This window comes from Adiantum capillus-veneris, chromosome 14, assembly GCF_014529385.1.
Source record: "Adiantum capillus-veneris isolate H3 chromosome 14, ASM1452938v2, whole genome shotgun sequence".
NCBI classification, from domain to species: domain Eukaryota; kingdom Viridiplantae; phylum Streptophyta; class Polypodiopsida; order Polypodiales; family Pteridaceae; genus Adiantum; species Adiantum capillus-veneris.
Genome location: NC_140944.1, coordinates 103,089,853 through 103,110,010, shown reverse-complemented (window position 1 = coordinate 103,110,010; position 20,158 = coordinate 103,089,853). Strand labels below are relative to the sequence as shown.

The 20,158-nt window shown below is 51.3% G+C and overlaps 1 protein-coding gene across 5 annotated transcripts in view; it reads right to left on the bottom strand.

Annotated features, from left to right (window-relative positions):
* Positions 1 to 2,585: 2,585 nt before the first annotated feature.
* LOC147442863 (U-box domain-containing protein 51-like) overlaps positions 2,586 to 20,158 on the bottom strand; it is a 78,339-nt gene continuing 60,766 nt past the window's right edge. For all 5 annotated transcript variants that reach the window (XM_086528870.1, XM_086528871.1, XM_086528872.1 and 2 more), the window contains exons 6-7: positions 3,623 to 4,015; positions 2,586 to 3,498 (exon numbers count right to left, since the gene is read on the bottom strand). In XM_086528870.1, coding sequence (XP_086384996.1) covers positions 2,815 to 3,498; positions 3,623 to 4,015 — 1,077 coding nt within the window. In that variant the 3' untranslated portion in view covers positions 2,586 to 2,814. The remainder of the gene's footprint in view (positions 3,499 to 3,622; positions 4,016 to 20,158) is intronic.

Below are 20,158 nucleotides of genomic sequence, written 5' to 3'. Positions count from 1 at the left end.
ATCCAACAATTGTTACACATATTTCAAAAGCATCAGTAAGGATAGTTATTGTAAACGACTCTCAAGCCAATAAGAGAATAAAGGCATCCAACTTTAACATTCCACGACAAGGAGCAAAAAGTAAATGAAAAAAAAAAAGACCATACATTTTAAGGTGTTGCCAAATTTAGAGAAGATACAGAAAACCAATTTGATGCATGCAAATCAAAGAGGTAAAGCTGTCAAGTCACAACATACAAAGCAGATGCCAAAAACTCAAATTAGGATCCAAGTATAGCTTAGATTTTAGAATGAACAGTTTCAATTAAGTATAAAAACTAGGGAATAAAACTCTGCTAGCCATTCCCTTTTATTTAACAATACTCATACATTTTCACTATCAAATGTAAGGGTGCGGGTTTTGCAGCACCTAATGTGTGTGATCACCCTCTTACATGTAGATGCCTAGTCAACATATGACATGTAACAATAGACCATGTGATAAATCCTAATGTGCATCCTACTTCACAATCCTTGTGACATCATCTATCATGTGTGCAAAGATGTCTAGCTCAAGGCTATAAAAGCGATCTTGTGTATACACTCAATAACCAACAAATAATTATTGTGTGCTTATGTTATGCCCCTATGTGTATTGATTACATTGTTGGGTGATTTGTGTTCGAAAGGTGAGCCGGGAAGGCGCGAGGCCTCTAGCTATGAGAGGTGTCTGGAAGAGAGTTGCAGCAAACACAATTAATGTAGACAAAACTTAAAACTGATAACTTCAACACGATTCTAAACCTTGAATTCCCAAGCGGACAATTAACAATACCGCTGCTTTAATTATTTAAACTCCTCACATCAATTTAATATGCCTTCATTGGCTTACTGAGCTTGCTTTGAAAATATTTCTCCTTCGTTCTTCCTCTGCTGCTTTAAGATAGAGAGAGAGAGAGAGAGAGAGAGAGAGAGAGAGAGAGAGAGAGAGAGAGATCCCAAGAAAATGATTAATTATGGCTTATGAAATAGATTACAAAATCATGTCAAAATAAATTAATGCAACAGAGTAACCATGTGCCAAGGCAAGAGAGGGAATGTGCATGCAACTCTAGGTATTGCCTTAAACCATTAAGGAAGCTAGAATTAAATCGGGGTAAAAAATTTAACAGTACTTGGAATGAGAAAAAAGCCCATCAACTGAGCATGCACCTCTAGGTATTGCCTTTAACCATCAAGGAAGCTAGAATCAAATCGGGGTAAAAAATTCAACAGTACTCAAAATGAGAAGAAAGCCCGTCAACTGCTCACAAGGGGGCTATGGAAGCCATGATCCATCCAAGGAAGAAAACTCAAGGACAAACATTAAGAGGTCAAAAGTGTTGTACCTTAAGCAAGCCCTACTAGGAGGAGTTGCCCATCAAGCCAGGAAAGAGGATCCAAACATTCAGAGGTGTTTGGGCACTCGCCAATAACTTGTCCTCCTTTGCCACTACCCGTCAAGTGCATGGCCAGGCAATCCTCTTCACACACGTCGTGTTCATGCGCGAGTAAATCATCACACATGTCGACCATGTGCTCATCCTCTACCTCAAATTACGACTGAGACGCCAGAGGAGGAGCTGTCGAAGTAAAGCTAGTGAGAGGATCACCATGCAGTGCACCCAATTCGTCCAATAGCTCTTGTCTCTGTTGTTTGGCCTTGCACATCAGTGCACCACCACCGAACACGGACCAATGGGGCACCTCCTCAAGCGAGGGATGAGTGGTGCTCCCATCTATCCAAGCGCTTTTTTGAGGATGCCAAAGCCCTTCATTCTCCACGTGCTCCAATGCAATGCGCCTCAAAGCAAAAGTGTAAAGACTCTACATGTGTGTCAAAGCAAAGCATGTAATTGGAGCTAGCCAAGCTCTCGGATGAGTGTAATTAGTAACACTACATACACACACACACACACACACACACACACACACACACACAATGAGAGAGAGAGAGGGAGAGAGGGAGGGAGAGAGAGATCTTCCATGTCATGATCGCTTGTTGCTCGTGTGCATTCATGTACTACTTTGGGCGCCTTCCTACGCTCTACTTACCAAAGCTTGGGCATGCAACCTGTACGCTTCACTTTGATGCAATTGTAGCAACCTCGGCTATTCTAATGAAAAGCAACATATCTAACCAATGCCCACAGAGTTGGCCTAATGGTAAGGCTTTGGCTTCTCAATCTACGGGTTGTGGGTTTAAATCCTCCATTGGGCTACCTCTAGAGGACCACCTTGTGCCTGGTGTTCACGTTGTTAGGGCTCTTGCCCTCTAACACTTCATTCTCCTCTTGGGGTGGGTCACCCAAGGAGGAGGTTCCTAGCTTCTTGCTACGAGTTCTCTCCGTTGTTCTAGTATATGTGGTGCATCAATTAGGTGGCCATGGTGATGCCTACGGGTGGCTCTTGCCTGATGGTACGCAACCCTTGCCCAACAATGTTTCATGGCTAATATTTGGAAGGGATAAGCACGTCCGTTGTGGGCCCTCTGGTGTGTTGTAAAATAAAAAATACAAAATACAATTGCGAAGTGACTAACTAAGCCCATCAATGAACAGGTAATCTCCACCACAACAATTTGCTTGCAGTTCTTGATAAGAAATGTTACAGAGGTGAGGTAGTTGATCATGATGATCAATGAGATAATACTTTATTCGCAGCAATGCAGTGAGTCGCAAGCTTGAAAAACTGCAAACTTCTTATCTTGCTCCATCTTATGTAGCCTCACCAATGCTGCTGCTCTGCAATGTTATCCAAAATCACAATGTTACCCAAATTCTGTCATCCCAAATGTTATCCGAATTCTCCAAGCAGCTTCTCCAGGGCAGGTAGCACATCCTTCAAATCAAGGCGCTTCTTCGGCTTCGATCGACACAACTGGATTGCTATGCAGGACAAATCCGCAGCTACATGTAGGGGCCAATCACCAGCACTCGCATCTAGGACCATATCCAGCTTGTTTTCCTTAAAAGCAGCCTTGACAATAGTTGGAAGCCCAAGAGGTGACTTTGCAGTCAAGATTTGTAGCATCACCACTCCAAAAGCATAGACATCAGACCGGGGAGTGAATACCCCTGTCCTCTTATATTCAGGATCGATATAAGCGTAGGTTCCCACAGGAGTAGTTTCCTTGTATTGTGTTACATCATAGAGGATATTACTGGACGCCAATGCTACCAAACCCACATCCCCAAGTTTACTTACAAAATTCTGGTCCAGAAGAATATTTGCTGGCTTCAAATCTCTATGCACATATGGATTCGGCTTGAAGGAGTGAAGAAAAAGAAGAGCAGTTGCAACTTCTCTGATGATCCGGCATCGTGTCTGCCATGACAGAGGCACTGTGTTTCCTTTACAAAGCAAACGGTCCTCTAAGCTGCCATTTGCTAGGCATTCATATACTAAACACCCTTGTTCTGGACAAGCTCCCAATAGGAGGACAATGTTAGGATGATGCATGTGACTAAGGAATTCAACCTGGAGAAATTGGCATACAAAACAAGGAAACAAAGACTCAATTAAAATTTGTTGAAAATTAAAACACCACAGATGAACTGCAAAATGCATGGATTGAAAGAGAAACAGTAGCTCTCTACATTACCTCTCGTTGGAACTGCATTGGACCTTGTACACTATCTTTCTTTAAAACTTTTATGGCAACAGCTGTATGATGCAGCGTGCCTCTGTAAACATGTCCATACGCCCCCTCGCCTATTCGATTTTCAGGTGCGAAACCATCAGTTGCAATCTTTAACTCCTCAAAATGATACCCTCTATATTTCATATTGGCCAAATTCTCTTTTCCACTTGATGCTAGCCGACTTGCTTGATCTTCTGCATCTTTGCGCCTTTGAAACTCTACTTCTAGAGCAAGCCTTGTAGCTTCCAGATTCTTTGCTTGTTTTGCCAGCTCTTCTTTAGCTGCTTCTGCTTCTAAGACTGCTTGTTCTCGCATTCTAGCCTCCTCCTTTGCATAGGCATTCAGCCATGCTGCCTGCATCAACATTGATGTGAGACTCTCTTGTACAGAGAAACTGTTTTGCCATGTAAAAGCCAAAAATTCATGAGAGACTTCACATGTATGTAACCTTTTGGTCTCCTACGTCATTTTGGCCTTTGGAAGACATTAATATCACATTTCATTCTCTCTCTCTCTCTCTCTCTCTCTCTCTCTCACACACACACACACACACACATGGATACATACCCACACACACACTACACACATACACGCATACACACACGTACTCCCTCTCTTCCCCTTCTCCCCTCTTCTTCACAATATGAAGAGAGGGTAGCTTCGAAGACAACCATGTCTTCCCCCATCATCAAGACGCCGACATCGACAATGAAGACAACCTTCATGCTCACGAACAAGAGGCTTGCACAATTGGAGAAGGATATGAAAGAATGGTGGATGGAGAGAGAGATATGGAGGGAGGAGAAAGCCACCTTCATCAAGCTATGGAACGAAGAGAAGGAGGACATGAGAGCGGAAATCCAAAACCTCAAAGAGGAGAAGGAGAGAAGGGAACGGGAGAACGAGAAGGAGAGGGAGAGATGGAGGAAAGAGCAAGAAGAGATGAAGGCACAAATCGATCTCCTTCATGCTTCCATCACATCCCTCACCCCCGAGGAAGGAGAGATTAAAGAGGAGGCTAAGGAAGCCCTCAAGGAGGAGATCACCAAAGCCCTCACCACAAGCATTGAGGACAAATTAGAGGCCACCAAAGAAGGATGGGTCGAAGTGGTCAAAAAGAATATCAAGAAGGTAGCAAGAGAGGAAGCCCAAAAAGATGAGGTACTCATCGTACACACAACCATCGAGGAGGAGAAGATGCGACAAGCTCGCCGTCTCAATGTGCGAGTGACCGGCATCAAAGAAGAAGAAGGGTCTACACCCGAGAGCGATGGGAAAGCTTTATGCAAGAAAGTGGGATACAAGGAAGAAGAGATCCCTTTCTCCAAAGTTTGGAGAGCCGGCAAAGATCCAAAGAAGAGAGCTCTCATCCTCCAATTCGCCTCCGAGGAGTCTCGAACTTCTTTCCTCCGAAAGAGGGTCATCTTGAGAGGGCTAGAAGGCCCCCCGATTTATTTTGATGATGACCTCACAAAGATGCAAAGATCACCGTCGCGCGTGCATGCCTAGAGTCCACCAAGCCCGCAAAGAAGGGAAGAAGGCAGTATATCGAGATGGTAGGGTTATCATTGATGGCAAGACCATCGCATAGGGACTCGCGGCCTGTGGGACACACGAGGAGATTCATGTCACGGTTTGGAATTGCAATGGAGACCTATGGACACACCCAGAGAGACTTGAGGAGGTGATGAGAGGTCGAGACATCATTCTACTTACAGAGACACACGAGAGCCCAGAGAGAGGGTTACCACGGATACATGGATTCCAGTGGGAGTCTCTACATCGGGGATGTATGCGCCAGCACACCACTCGCGGCTCAAGAGGAGTGGCCATACTCTTTAGACAGGGGCTTCACAGCAGACTACAGATTGTTGCCCGGGACCCACAGGCCCGCTACATGTGGATTCACCTCGAGCTCTCACGAGACAGGATCGTCTACATTGCCCTTTGCTACTTTGCTCCCACAGGCTCCAGATTCGCCCCTATTGAGCAGGAGTCACCGTACGCATGCCTCACGGAGGAGATTATGGAGTACTCCACACTGGGTGAAGTCTTCCTTATGGGAGACTTCAATGCTCGTACGCGCAGTGAGCAGTGTGAGGCATATGACCACGAGGACCCAGAGGCACTACACACTCTAGATGAGGAGGCTACTATGAGAGATACAGCAGACAGAGCTCCAGTCACAGCCTACGGACGACATCTACTTCGACTTGGCTCCCAGCACCGTCTCGTTATTTATAACGGGATGGTCCAGTGGCCCACCTCAGGGGGCCTGACTTGTATGCCACATGGAGTTACAGAGGGAGGGGGGAGTACAGTCGACTATATTCTGGGACCCAGGGAGGCTACACACCTTATCACATCCTTCACCATTCCACCCATACCCATCGGAGCCGACCACACATACCTCTCTTTCTCCATCACCAGAGATACCATCCCACACAGCTCCAAAGCACACACTCCACACACCACCATCCATTTCACACATGAGCTAGCCTCTCTTTACTCGGCCGAGGTCGAGCATGGCCTATGCCTCCTCCACCCATCCACACCACTCTCAGTTCTCACATCACATATCTCTTCCGTTCTCCACACTTCAGCTATTAGCTCTTTTCCACACACCACTCACACAGGACGCACTCCCCCCCCCGGGACTATGCCTCAGAACCGCTGGTATGATGATGAGTGCAGAGAGCTATACCGACGCCTCCGTTCACGGCGAGCCTTAGGAGAGATCACAGAGAGAGAGGCCAGACGGCATATGAAGACGCTGACACGCCAAAAGCGGCGAGCATTCGAAGAGGCACAGGAGCTTGAGCTATACCACCTATTCATGAGCATGGATAGCGCGACAGCATGGCGCACCCTGCGCGAGCCACGTCCGACTACAGCTATTGAGGATCCACAGATATGGCATGATTATGCAGAGCGACTTTATGAGGTGCCAGGGCAGCCTCCTATCCCACAGCCACACGAGCCACGCCCCACGTGCTCCTCCTTCTTTACAGCAGAGATGGTAGAGAGGGCCATACGCCGCATGCAGCACAGACGATCAGCTGACCATACTGGATTACAGAGTGAGCACATCATTTATGCGGCCTCCACTATAGCCCCGTTGATTGCACATATCTTCAACCGGGCTATAGGGGAGGGCTTCCCAGAGGAGTGGACACAGCACACCATAGTGCCTATCCACAAATCTGGCGACACCCTGGACCCAGGGAACTACAGGACCATCATGATTGGCCACACGATGGCCAAGCTATATGGAGCAGTACTTGAGGCACAGCTCAGCTGCTACCGAGGGTTTACGAGCTCCAGGCCAGGCAGGTTTCAGACGAGCTTTCTCCACCACTGATCACATCTTCGTTTTGCGCTGCCTCATTGATGGGGCAAAGGCGCGGAAGAAGAGGCTTTACTGCTGCTTTGTGGATTTCCGCAAGGCCTTTGACACAGTCCCACGCGAGAGACTCTTCCAACGCCTTCACAGCATTGGGGTACCAACAGAGATGATTTGGGCCATATATGCTCTCTACGAGAGGGTGACGGGCCGAGTTCGTTGCCCAGGCGGTTTTTCAGAGACCATTGCTAGCACCATTGGTGTTAAGCAAGGATGCCCACTCTCCCCGACACTCTTTGGGCTCTACATCGATGAGATCTCCGACTACATACTGCGAGCAGGAGGAGAGGGGAGCGACTTGGCAGGTACTCCGGTCCACATCATGTTATATGCTGATGATATTGTGTTGATTTCAGAGTCACCCGAGGGCTTGCAACGCCATCTTGAGGCCTTGGACGAATTCAGCACACACAGGGGGTTGACTGTGAACCTTGGTAAAACCAAGGTTATGATCTTTCACACATCCAGTGCAGTGAGGAGCGCTGCCACCTTCACAGCAGCAGGAGGACAGGTTGATGTAGTCACCTCCTATGTCTACCTTGGCATCACATTCACCAGCCTACCAGGACCCTTCACTATGAGGCAGGCTGCTGCTGACAGGCTCACCCGAGGATATGCAGCTCTGACCATGCTAGAGCGGAGATGCCACCAGGCACACTTTCAGGAGCCCCGCACGAAGGGGTGGCTTTCGACACCTTAGTCACCCTGGCCCTGATGTACTCGGCGGCAGTATGGGCACCAGGATTGACAGCTGACCAGTGGACACAGCTTGAGAGGCCACAGGTATGTATGATCTCACGCTTGCTCCGCAGCAAGAAGACAGTGCCACATGACATTATTAGAGCCGAGCTCGCCACACCACCTATGGTTGTAGAGGCACTTTTCCAGACAGTCTGCTTCATCCAGAGGATGAGAGAGCTACCTCCTGACAGACTTACTCGTAGAGCATTTGAGGCAGCTATACAGCTATCAGAGAGTGGGCATGAGAGAGCATGGTACTCACAGGTCAGAGCATGGTTGAGGGACACGGTCTTGACATGGAGAGCCTACCACCATTCCAGTACGACCCCCACTCACCATATGTTCACCTCTCTCGCAGTGAGAGGAACTTGGTACTGAGACAGGATCTGTGGCAGCTATACACTAGGGGAGTCTGGGAGTCACCTGGCTTGGGGACGAGGATGTCAGATTACAGAGACCAGTTTCTCACCATATTGTCTGGGGGGTTCATACAGAGACCACGCTATATGGACACATATATGCCACATAGCTCACGAGTGGCGATTGGTCAGCTGAGAGTGGCTTCACACAGGTTAGAGATTGAGATCGGGAGACATACTAGTGTTCCCAGGGAGGAGCGAGTCTGCAGAGCCTGCACAGAGGAGGTGGAGAGTGAGGAGCACTTTGTATGTAGATGCAGAGCATACACTGAGATCAGAGGCAGGTATGAGGCCTTATTCAGAGGACAGCCCACTCTCCGAGAGATCATGGACTCTCGAGATCAGAGACAGCTCGGACGTTTCTTACTAGAGATACAGAGCCATCGGGACACACTACTACAGCCACACACAGCTACACAGACAGAGGGGAAACAGTCGCAGCTCACAGACTTCTTTCAGAGGATTGCCGCCCCTCCCTCACCAGACACTCAGAGGGGAGTGACACTCTCACAGGCGGAGGTGAGCCGAGCTAGACGACGACCACGAGTCATAGGCTACAGGGGCGCGAGCTCCCACCACCGACAGATCGAGGAGATCCGAGCCCGGGAGCGCCGTGCCACTGAGGAGCGAGTAGCTCAGATGAGGGCCCACCCGACAGCTTTCATCCGGGTAGCCTTGGCACCAGACCCGCCCATGTACCACATCTTACATCCCCCCATTAGTACAGGATGGAGCTAGATAGCTTGCTGCATTCTCATGATTGTACTGCCTTGAGCATATAGACATGCATATACCCCTAGAGATAGAGCTCCATCCCTCCTCAGATACTCCACTACCTACATTCAGTTCAGTTTTGTATCAGTTTTGTTTCATTCATTTGTCTTTCCGATAGACGGATGACATACACACCATGTACATTTGATTTGTCTCATAGGCCGATTTCGGCCTGACATAGACGTTAAAAATCTTTCTTTCTTTCTTCTCTCTCTCTCTCTCTCTCTCTCTCTCTCTCTCTCCCCTTTTCACTCCTGTATCCCTCTCCCTCTCCTGTGGCGGCCTTCCAACCATGAGGAAGCAGAATGGCAAAGATGACCCGGTGGAGGATGCCATCCAAAAATGCAAAGAAGAGCTGAGCGAGTCCATCAACATGATCAACTGCCGCCTCCTAGGTACTATCAACATACTTGACGCGCGCGTGGTAGAACAGGAAAGCACGATACATACACTCGAGGATCGCGTGAAGGCCCAAGATGACGAAATCGCACTACTCAAGAAAGAGCTTGCAGAGGTGCGATCGCAGAATGTCCTCGAAGAGGGAGAGCTTCAACCCTCAGTAATTGAAGAGCTTAACACGATTAAGGAGCAAGTGCGGGCCATCAAAGGTGGGGAGCAACAAAAAGAAATGATGACCTTGTGGGTAGATGTCATCACAAAGACCCAACAAAAAGTAGAAAAGGCCGAAAAATGGATCGAGATTGTCAAGAAAGGGAAAGGCAAGGAAATAACCCCCACTCCCACACCAACCATCATCAACTTGACACGAGAAGAGGAGCAAAGGAGACGTGTGCGGGCCTTACACGTAAGGATATGTGGCCTCAAAGACCAAGATAATGTGGATGAAGAGGTGAAAGAACTTATGACTCTGGTGGGGGTCAACGAGCAAACGCATACGAGGACCTGGAGAGTGGGCACCAAGAAAAGCGGGAGCAACAGAGAAACCTCGAAGGAAAGGGCACTCATTCTCCGCTTCCTCTCCATGGAAGCGAAGGACTTCTTGAAGAAGAGACCGACTCTAAAGAAGTCTGGCATCTTTCTTGGAGATGATCTCACCCTCTCGCAGATTGCTCATATGCAAGAAGTAATGCCAGAAATTAGAGCAGCAAGGGAAAAGGGGAAGATTGCTTTTTACAGGGATGGAAAGGTGGTGATAATGGAGCGACGTCCCGCATGACGGTGCGAGACCTATGGGACTTGGAATTGTAACGGGTCACTTCGTCTTGATGTAGGGGCCCTTTGAGGATAGCTTCATAGGGAGAGACATCATCTTCTACTCTGAGACGCATCAAGCCCTGGGCAATCCATGCCACAGGTGAGCGGATATAGATGGGAGACAGCCGGCAGAAAGAGACCAGATTGGAGCATCGAGGACAAGGCTCAAGGGGAGTGGCAGTTCTATTCAAGGAGGAGTTGTAGTCATTGATATATATAGCGCGCAAGGATGAGCATGCTAGATACATGTGGGTGAGGCTCAGGGCAAAGACCAGCAGATACCTCTACATTGCTATCTGTTACTTTCCTCCTAGTACGTCAGTATATGCATCACCTAGGAGACAATCCCCCTTTGCTATTTTGGATAATGACATATGGGAGTTTTCTAAGGATGGTGACATTATCATATTAGGGGATTTCAATGCTAGGACTGCCCACCATGAGACAATATTTTATGATACTTCCGAGGAAATGCTTAGGGAGCTGGACTTTACAGAGATGGGTCTATCCAGATTATTATAAGATGAGGAATACACTGAATATGGCAGATACTCGATAGATATGGGAACCGCACATAGATTGGCCATTTTGAATGGCCTACAAAGATTTTCGACAACTGGAGGTTTTACTTGCTCTCCACACCGACATGGTGCCAGCACAATGGATTATGTTATAGCCCAGCCAGGTCTCATTCCATTTTTTCAAGATTTCATGGTGGACACTAGGCCAGTTGGAGTAGCAGTTGATCATGCTATCTTGTCCTTTACCCTGACGTTTCAGTTCAGCACAGCTCCATTAGGAGAGGTCCCTACACACATCCGGTATACCTTCATGAGGGAGACGGACTCTGTGTATATGGATGAGATATACATGAAGCTATGCACCCAGGAGCCAAGACGGCCACTAGATGAACTCGCTCAGATACTGACAAACACGCTCCATGATGCAGCATCAGAAGCATACCGGATGTAAGGTGCAGCGGAATGAATGTTGAACTTTGCTCAAGATGAGTGCTCCAAACTGTGCTCAAGGTTCATTTTACTTCAGAATGGAGAGCCTTCCGTTCTTTAATGAGAGAGTGCAATGGACACAAACAAAGTGAATGGACACTGTGAGTGAAGGTGCTGAGACTGAGAGATAGAGAGAGAAGAATACAACACCAGAGAAGTTGTCAAACCCTCCTCCAAGGGCCCGCCTCTTGATGGCGAGAGTGGTCTACTATTGATTGCACAATCTGGTACAACATGCTGATGCAAATCTAAGTGATGCTATGTCGAGGCCGACGGTGATGCCGACGATGATGAGACTAGGGCTGAAAACCGAATGCTTGGAAATGCTTGCGAATCTACAACTGTCGACGATTACGGCTGAATCTACTGTCCTAAAAACGTTGGATCTGCTGCCTTTTATTCGCTGAATTTGCTGTCTTGAAAACGCTGAATCTGCTGCATTGAAAACGCTGATCTGAGAGTACAAAAACGCTGGTTCTGCTGGGTTCAAAAACGCTGACTTCTGGTCTTGAAAACGCTGAGTTGCAGGCTATGAAAAACGCTGGCTAATGGGGCTGCAAACGCAGATCTGATGTTGTTTTCACAGGCTGAAAAACGCAGGTTTGATGCTGATGAAAAATGCTGGTTCATCGGGCTGAAATCGCCAGGTTTAAGGAGGTGAAAACGCGTCAGCGCGAGCTCGCTGTTGCTGTGCTAACTCCATCGCTCCCACCCTTCCCCCAGCGCTGCCGCTGCCCCCCCCCCCCCCCCCGCGCACGCTACCCTCCTCAGCTGGCTGCCTCCCGCCCCCCCCGCCTGCCTTCAGTCCCCTGCTGCCCCCCCTCGCGCTGCCTTTATCCCTGCCCGCCCGCTCGCCCCCAGCCCAGCTGCCGCCTCAGTCCCCCGCTGCCCCCCCTCGCGCTACCCTTATCCACTCCTGCCCGTTACACACACACCACCACCCCCCCCTCCACCTTGGACCGCTAGCCCGCCCGTGGGGTTCCTCCGCATCGACAACTTCTGCAAATCGACACCTTCGGCACCTATTTCATTTCTTTGGAGCAGTGGTTGGCGCGCCGAATTGCATTGCCCTCCCGTCGTCGCCACCTTCTTATGCCACAGCAGTAGACACAGATGGAGACTCCAACTTCACCACAGAGGGACTCGCCAGAAGCCCCCTCGCCCGACCCCGCTGAGTCCACCATTCGACTTGCTCTATCGCCTACAGAGCAAGCGAGCCTTGTCGCAGAGGTAGAGAGATTGCAGGTGACTTCGGTCATCTGCAAGGTTCTCGGCACCCGACCTAGCAGAGGAGAGCTGCGAGACCTTCTCCAGGCCCGCCTTCTCGTAGAGGTGGGCAAGATCTTGGATGTCCAGATTCTCGGACGGGGGTATTACCAGATCGAGTTCGAGACCTCCGAGATGGCTTCCAAGGTCATTGCTATGAGTCCACTGGCCATCCGAGCATCACGCGCCCACTTTCGATAGTGGCGACATGGTTTTGACCCGACTTCGGACGTGCTAGTAGAGGAGGCAGACATCCCCATCTCAGTCTGCTTTCCGGGTTTATGGAGGGAGTACCTACCACTTCTCTCCAGGATTGGCTCCGCCATCGGGACTGTCCTGGAGTCACCCCGCACAATGGCATCAGTAGCTGCCAAGGCGGCTGGCATTCCCTCAGTTCGAGTTTTGGTCAGAGATACCCACACGCTCCCGAAGGCCATCCTTCCGCCTCGGGTGAGTGGGGGTTGGTTTAGACTGAGTGTTGAGTACTCGGGTCTCCCGAACCAGTGCTTCATTTGCAGACAGATGGGCCACTTAGCGAAGGCCTGTCCACGGAGGAGGCCTCGACCTGCACCTCAGCCTCAGCCCCAGCCTGCCAAGGCTGGGCCGCAGCCACAGCCAGCGGCGCAACGCACAAATTCAGAGCCACCCTCCGAGCCTGGGGCTCCTGCGGAGGAGGGGTGGCAGCAGGCCCGTGGCCGTCGACGCCAGGGGCCACAACGACAGCCTGGCCCGCAGAGTGGCCCGCAGGTGCCTACTCAGCAGCAGTGGGTTCCCACGGGGAACCGTTTTGGCCCTCTTGAGCAGGAGGAGCCCCCTACGCCAGCCTCCACTTCCACTTCACCCTCGCCAGCTGCCCCTCCTTCACAGTTCCCCTCCTCCTCATCCTCCCCCCCGCCATCTGCTCCCGCCCACTCCCCTCCTCGCCCATCTACTTCTACCGCCCCACCTCGCTTCTCTTCCCCTCCGCCCCCCCCTGCTCCTTCTCCCCCCCCTCCTGCTCCAATTCCGCAGTCGACTCGGGAGACTGGTCCCTCGCCGGCGGCTAGGAGATCTCTTGGCAGCGCCTTTACCACGAGTCGCCTAGCGAGAGAGGGTCTGCCCTTCTTGCGGCCCCCTCTGCAGATTCAGACTTCTTCCCTTACAGCCATCCCCCGTGGTCTGACGAGCATTGACCTCCGACGCCGTTGGGATTTCTTCGACTACGGGTTCACTCGCTTTCTCGGCGATTCCACAGCAGACTACGAGGCAGCCTGCTTCAGGGTCCACGCTTTGTTCCTCGCAGCTAGGGGGGCAGAGGCCTTGGACTCAGCAGTTGGTTTCTCCTTCCCCCTCTGTGGTAGGACCGAGACAGAGTGGTCCCTCGACTCAGTGGTGGGATAGTTGCATACACAGGTTCTCGAGTTCTCTCACCACATGGGTGAACTTGGAGTTACAGATTTGCTGCAGACTTTGTGGCCACTGGCCAAGTTTGCGGTGACACCCCCAGACTCAGCAAGATGTAGACACATTGTGGTGTACTTTTTTGCTGATACGCAGTGTTTGCCTTTCTATGTATACATTCATGAGGACTCCTCGACAGAGGAGGTTGCTTTACGCACGGCTCGCTCTACCTGGGCTTGGGCTAGGCACTCACTGCAGTCTCGCCTATCTAGAGGACGCTCGGATGCGGATTACTCCCCATCCGAGCCAGCCTCGAAGATATCCCGTCTTGCTGCTACGGCAGTGTCTGTTCTCTCTCGCTCCCCATGAGGATCGTCTCGTGGAACGTGCAGGGACTAGGTGGGCCCCAGTTTCAGCAACAGAGGGGCCGATTGCATCAGGAGCTTCAGCGCTGCCTTGTGGGTGGAGAGATTGATCTCCTCATGCTTCAGGAGCACCATTTGTCTAAGAGCCGCATTCGGCATTGTGGTCAGATTTTGCGTGGACGATATGACACCTTTTGGTCAGCTGCTTTTGGACCTGGAGGTATCCAAGGTGGGGTATGTATGACTATTGCGGACTCATTCCAGCAGGCCATTGTGGGCAGAGGGATTATTGTGCCAGGCAGGGCTCAACGGATCACTATGCAGGTTCGGGGTGGCCTTGTGGGCTTCCTGAACATCTATGCGCCAAATGCGGCGAGTGCTCGTGCAAAGTTTTGGTCGCAGATTGTTGAGTCTTTGCCACAGGCTGACCATTGGTGTGTAGGAGGGGACTTCAACATGTTGGAGGACCCTTTTGACAGGATTGGAGGCAGCCATGCTACTGTGCATGGAGTAGAGTTAGCAGCTTGGGAGAGGTTTTGTTTGACTTTGAGGGTCTCGGATACATGGCAACACTCTGGCTTTGTGAGGCCTCCAGAGAGTCTTGCTTTCTCTAGATCGGACCGCAGAGTGGGAGGAGTTAATCTATCGCGGATAGATCGCTTCTACACTAGTGATCACTTCAGTGACTTGGGGGGATCTGTGGGCATCCTGGCAGGGACATCCTTCTCGGACCATGCACCCGTGATCCTCATAGTGGTAGACAGGCAGAGGAGTGGGAGCACGATGCTTCGCATCCCAGAGCGGGTCTTGTTGGACTCAGCACTCAAAGAGCGGGTAGAGGCTCTCTGGACAGAGGGCATGGACAGCCAGGCTCTTCCTGCAGACAGAGTGGCCTCAGGCCTAGCTCAGCTTAGCCATTTTTTTCTCCAGGAGTCATTGGCTCGACGGGCTGCAACGAGAGAGGAGGAGCAGCGTCTCAGACGAGGCATTGCTTCACTACAGAGGATGCAGGAGCAGCATCCAGACAGTCCATGGTTGGAGGAGCAGTTACAGCAGGCTCGACAGGAGCTTGCTTGCACAGAGGAGAGGCGTCATGAGTTTGCCTTTCACCGACAGGCATCTCAGTGGACTCAGGTGGGTGACAAAGTGACAGGTGCTTTCTTTGAGACAGTGGGACCTCGGCACTCGCATGCCAAGGTCAATCAATTGAGGAGACCTGATGGGTCAGTCGTCTGTGAGCCCGAGGATATGCGTGCAGTTGCTACTGACTTCTACCGTGAGTTACTGTCGGCTGAGCCCCAGTCAGAGCGGCAGGATTCATGCAGGGAGCAGGTTTGAGCACAGATGCCTTGTCTTGTGACAGAGGAGATGCGCCAGAGGCTAGAGTTGCCACTTCAGCTTGAGGAGCTGCACACGGCTCTTAGGGCCCTTCCTCGTGGTAGTTGTCCAGGTGAGGATGGGTTGACTCCCAGCTTTTTCTTGGAGTACTGGGACCAGCTTGGCCCAGATCTTTGTAGTGCCTTTCAGTACATTTTGCACACAGGAGTGATGCCTGATAGCATGAGTAAGGGCCTGATCTACCTCATTCCAAAGGAGGGTGGCTCCTTAGATGAGATTCGACAGTGGCGCCCCATCACCATTCTCAACTCAGCCTACAAAATTCTTGCCAAGGCTCTGAGTTTGAGGATTCAGCCACTTTTCGAGAGCCTTGTACATGGGACTCAGACAGGTTTTGTCAAGGAACGCAGTATCCTTGACAACATCTTCACTTTTTGGGAGGCTTCTACCTTGGCACGGCTCCGTGGGGAGGACCTTGTGATTCTTCTTCTCGATTTTGAGAAGGCATACGACAGAGTTGACTGGGACTTTCTAGAGGGCACTTTACGCAGGATGGGCTTCTCTGATGCTTGGATCAGAGGGGTGTCAGCTTTGTACAGAAAGGCTCACAGTCAGGTGCTTTTGGCAGGAGGTAGAGGTGAGCGTTTCATGCTCACACGCTCCGTCAGACAGGGTTGTCCTCTTGCCCCCTTCCTCTTTCTGTTCTATGCGGAGGCGATGAGCAGATTTTTGGTGTCACAGCAAGTTGGTCTGAGGGCTTAGCACTCCCTATACGGGGAGATGAGCTTCTGGACGCTGAGTTTGCCAACGACTCAGCCTTGTACTTAGAGGGCCAGGAGGCCAATCTTCACAGATGTGAGCAGGCTCTAGAGACCTTCTGCTGTGCATCGGGCGCACTGATCAACTGGAGAAAGACAGTGGCTTTCTCGGTTGGCAGTGCTCATGTGCCAGATTGGATGCTAGGAGAGGGTTTTAGATGGATTCCCCCAGGGACTGCAGTTCGATACTTGGGTTGTCAGGTTGGCCTGGACTTGTCCCCCGAGCAGCAGATTGCTCCGCTTCTCCTGTCCATCAGGAGAAAGCTGTTACATTGGAGCTCAGTACGCCTTTCGCTGGCTGGCAGAGTAGTAGTTGCCAATCAGGTGCTGTTGGCGACTATGTGGTACATCACTTCGTGCTGAATCTTCTCGAGTTCTTGTATCAGCCAGGTAGAGAGGCTTAATCAGGAACTTCCTTTGGTCAAGACGTGACACTCAGATTGCCCGAGCCAAGGTGGCTTGGTCGGTCATCACACTTCCTTGTTCTCAGGGAGGGCTTGGGATCATTGATCCAGCACACCAGAGCAGAGCCCTTCTTGGGAAGTTCGTTGTCAGAGGACTTCTTCCACGCGAGGAGCCCTGGAAGGAGTTCTTGCTATAGAGGCTTCGTGCCAGGGTGCCTTAGTCAGGAGGCCCTTGGCAACCTTCGACCAGATGGATCTTTACAGAGATGCGCCGAGTTGGTTTGAGCAGGAGACTGGAGGACCGCTTCGCTGTGAGTTTGCTTCGATCTTGGGAGCTCCTATGGCGTGGCCTAGAGTAGAGACAGCCGACATGCATGGAGGAGCGCCTACGACAGCCCCTCGTCTGGAACCCCATGGTTAGCACTCAGAGAGGCCACTTGGTTGGGAGTCGGCCTCATGTTTCTTGGGGTCCCATGGCAGCAGGTCCAGCGCGCTCTCTAGGTGACTGGCTAGAGTTCACAGGCTTGTCAGAGGAGGTGCAAGGTCTCCAGCTGCAGGGCATGAGAGGGGTGCAGAGCATGTGTCAGGACATCTCAGAGTCAGTTCCAGCTGAGTGGCTCACGCCTCTCGAGCCAGTAGCACCCAGGTGGATGGGATCCTTCACTCGACTGGAGGTTCTCATTTCAGTCAGAGCCTGCTCAGAGACTGTCCCAGCCCTGTTCTTTGAGCTCCAGGGTGGGGGACGATTACAGCGAGTTGCAGTAGAGGCCCCGCAGGTAGCAGAGTGCTGTTTCCAGAGGATTCGAGTTGTGGGCATCTATGGGAGGACTTGCGTCATAGACCCTGACCCAGCAGCTCTTGAGACTGGACACTGGAGGCTATGGGCTTGGGAGTGTTGTCCACTGGCACGAGTACAGTGGGATCCTGGTGAGTGGCTATGGAGGGACCCCTTCTCTTCTGTAGACCGCCCAGGAGTCCCTTTCTTTCAGTACACTGTTCGGCTTGGACGTCATATACTTGCCGCACAGAGAGAGGCCCGCCCCGCTGCAGCACGTCATTGGCAGGAGGAGGGCCTCACAGTCGATTTCTTGGCAGCCTTTTGGCAGAGGCTGTGGGACTCCAGACAGCCGAGGCGAGTCACTTTGTTTCAGTGGCTGGTTGCACACAGAGCCACAGCAGTAGGGAGTTGGCTTGTACATTGTGGTCTCTCGGCCACATGTGCAGCCTGTGACCAGTTGGTGGAGAGTCAGCGGCATTGTCTTTGGGACTGTCCCTCGGCCCAGCAGGTGTGGCTACGAGTTCTTCGGCTGATGCCTGCCCTCTCCATGGCTCGACAGTACACTTGGGGGGTAGCGGCTTGGTCCACCCTCATGGGCCCGGCACTCCAGTTTGAGCTCTCTTCCACCAGCAGGATGATAGCGATGCAGGGGGGGCGACCTACACTCCAGCCTGCTACAGAGCTTGCTCCACAGGAGTGGTGCAGTGAGAGAGATGAGTGTTGGGAGCTCATCAGTGGCCTGACTCTTTGGTTCATCTGGCGGGCCCGCTGTTTTCGCATCTTTGAGGCTCGCCCTGTACCACGAGCAGAGACTGTTCGTGACTTTTGGCTAGAGCTGATCCATACTCTCAGAGGACAGCTTGAGGGACTACAGGGTAGCTCCGACCGCATGCGAGAGCGCCGCGAGGCTTTCCTTCGACTCTGGCGCCCCGGGCCTTTCTTCACCATAGTCCAGGGGGTGCTCAGATGGCACTATTGTCCACCTGTGTGGCTCTTCCCTCCTCCCATCTCTTGATTTAGCCTCATTGTATATATGTTGTTTTTTCATTGGGAGAGTCTCCCCATCATGCTTGTTGTAGCCCTCTCTCGCACAGGTGGATGTAGCCCTATGGGCAGTTTTCATTAACTAATAGAAGGATCTATTTCTCGGAAAAAAAAAAGGAGGTGAAAACGCTAGTGCTTAATGCTGAAAATCGCTGATGCTTAATCTTGAGGGGAAAAACACCAGGAGTCTTGGTGTTCTTGCTTGAGAAGTTGCCTGTTGAGCAATGCTCCTGCTGCCTCTCTGCCAGAAAGTGCTAGCGCTAGGTTTCTTATATACAAACTTATGAAATTTGCCCTACCTAGTTTCTAACAAAAGTCACTTTAAAATAAAAAATGAAAAATGTCAAAAATAGGTCTATGCATTGTAAAAATGCTCCTGATGGGTTCTGATGGAAATCCGATGATCATGCTGTGTGCAACCAGAGGATATGCATCTAATCTAAGTGTCTAGACATGCACGGTCTGCGAACAGACTCACAAAAGTGCAGATCACTTCCTATTCTAGAATGACTTGATTGAACTGAACCCTGGTCATGCTATAGCTTGTCCACGGACACATAGGGTTGGATGTGTCACGTGACATCACTACACACATCCGGTATACCTTCATGAGGGAGACGGACTCTGTGTATATGGATGAGATATACAGGAAGCTATGCATCAAAGAGCCAAGACGGCCACCAGATGAACTCACTCAGATACTGACAGAGACGCTCCATGATGCAGCATCAGAAGCATACCCCCACAGCCAGCCTACACGGAGACGATCTGGAAAATACCCCAGAACTGTTGGTATGACGAGGAGTGTAGAGAGATGAGGATCAAGTTACAAAGGGAAGTGCTCATGGGTATTACCACACATAGACAGTCACGGATTATCTTTCACCGCCTAGTGAGACGAAAGAAACGGGCTTATTTATCCTAGCTAGAGCAGGATCTGTATCAGTTATTTATAAGTCAGGACTCACGCGAAGCATGGAGGCTATTCCACGAACATTCACCACCACCAGCGGTCACCTCCACTGAGACATGGGGGGAATATGCCACATCTCCCTACACAGCATCGGGACTGGAGCGGGAGGGGGGGATGTAGGAGCGGGGGGGGGGGGGGGAAGAAGAGGGGTGAGGGGGATTGGCAAAGGTAGGGGGCGAGGAGGAGAGGCGAGCAGGAGGCGGGGGGGTTGAAGAGGAGGGGGGGAACTCGGGGGGAGGGGGGGCTGTCGAGGGTGAAGCTGAGGTGGAGGTTGGAGCAGGGACCTTGCCCTGCTCAAGAGGACTGAATCGGTTTCCCATGGGAACCCACTACTGCTGGGCAGGCGCCTGAGGACCACTCTAAGTGCCAGGCTGTCGCTGTGGCCCCTGCCGTCGTCTACCACGAACCTGTTGTCATCCCTCCTCCGTTGGAGCCCCAAGCTCGGGGGGTGGCTCTGCCTGTGCTTTGTGTCTCTGCCTGCTGCTGCTGGGCAGCCCTTGAAGGCTGGGGCTGGGCCTGTGGTGTAGGTCGGGGCCTCCTCCATGGACCAGCCTTCGCAAGATGGCCCA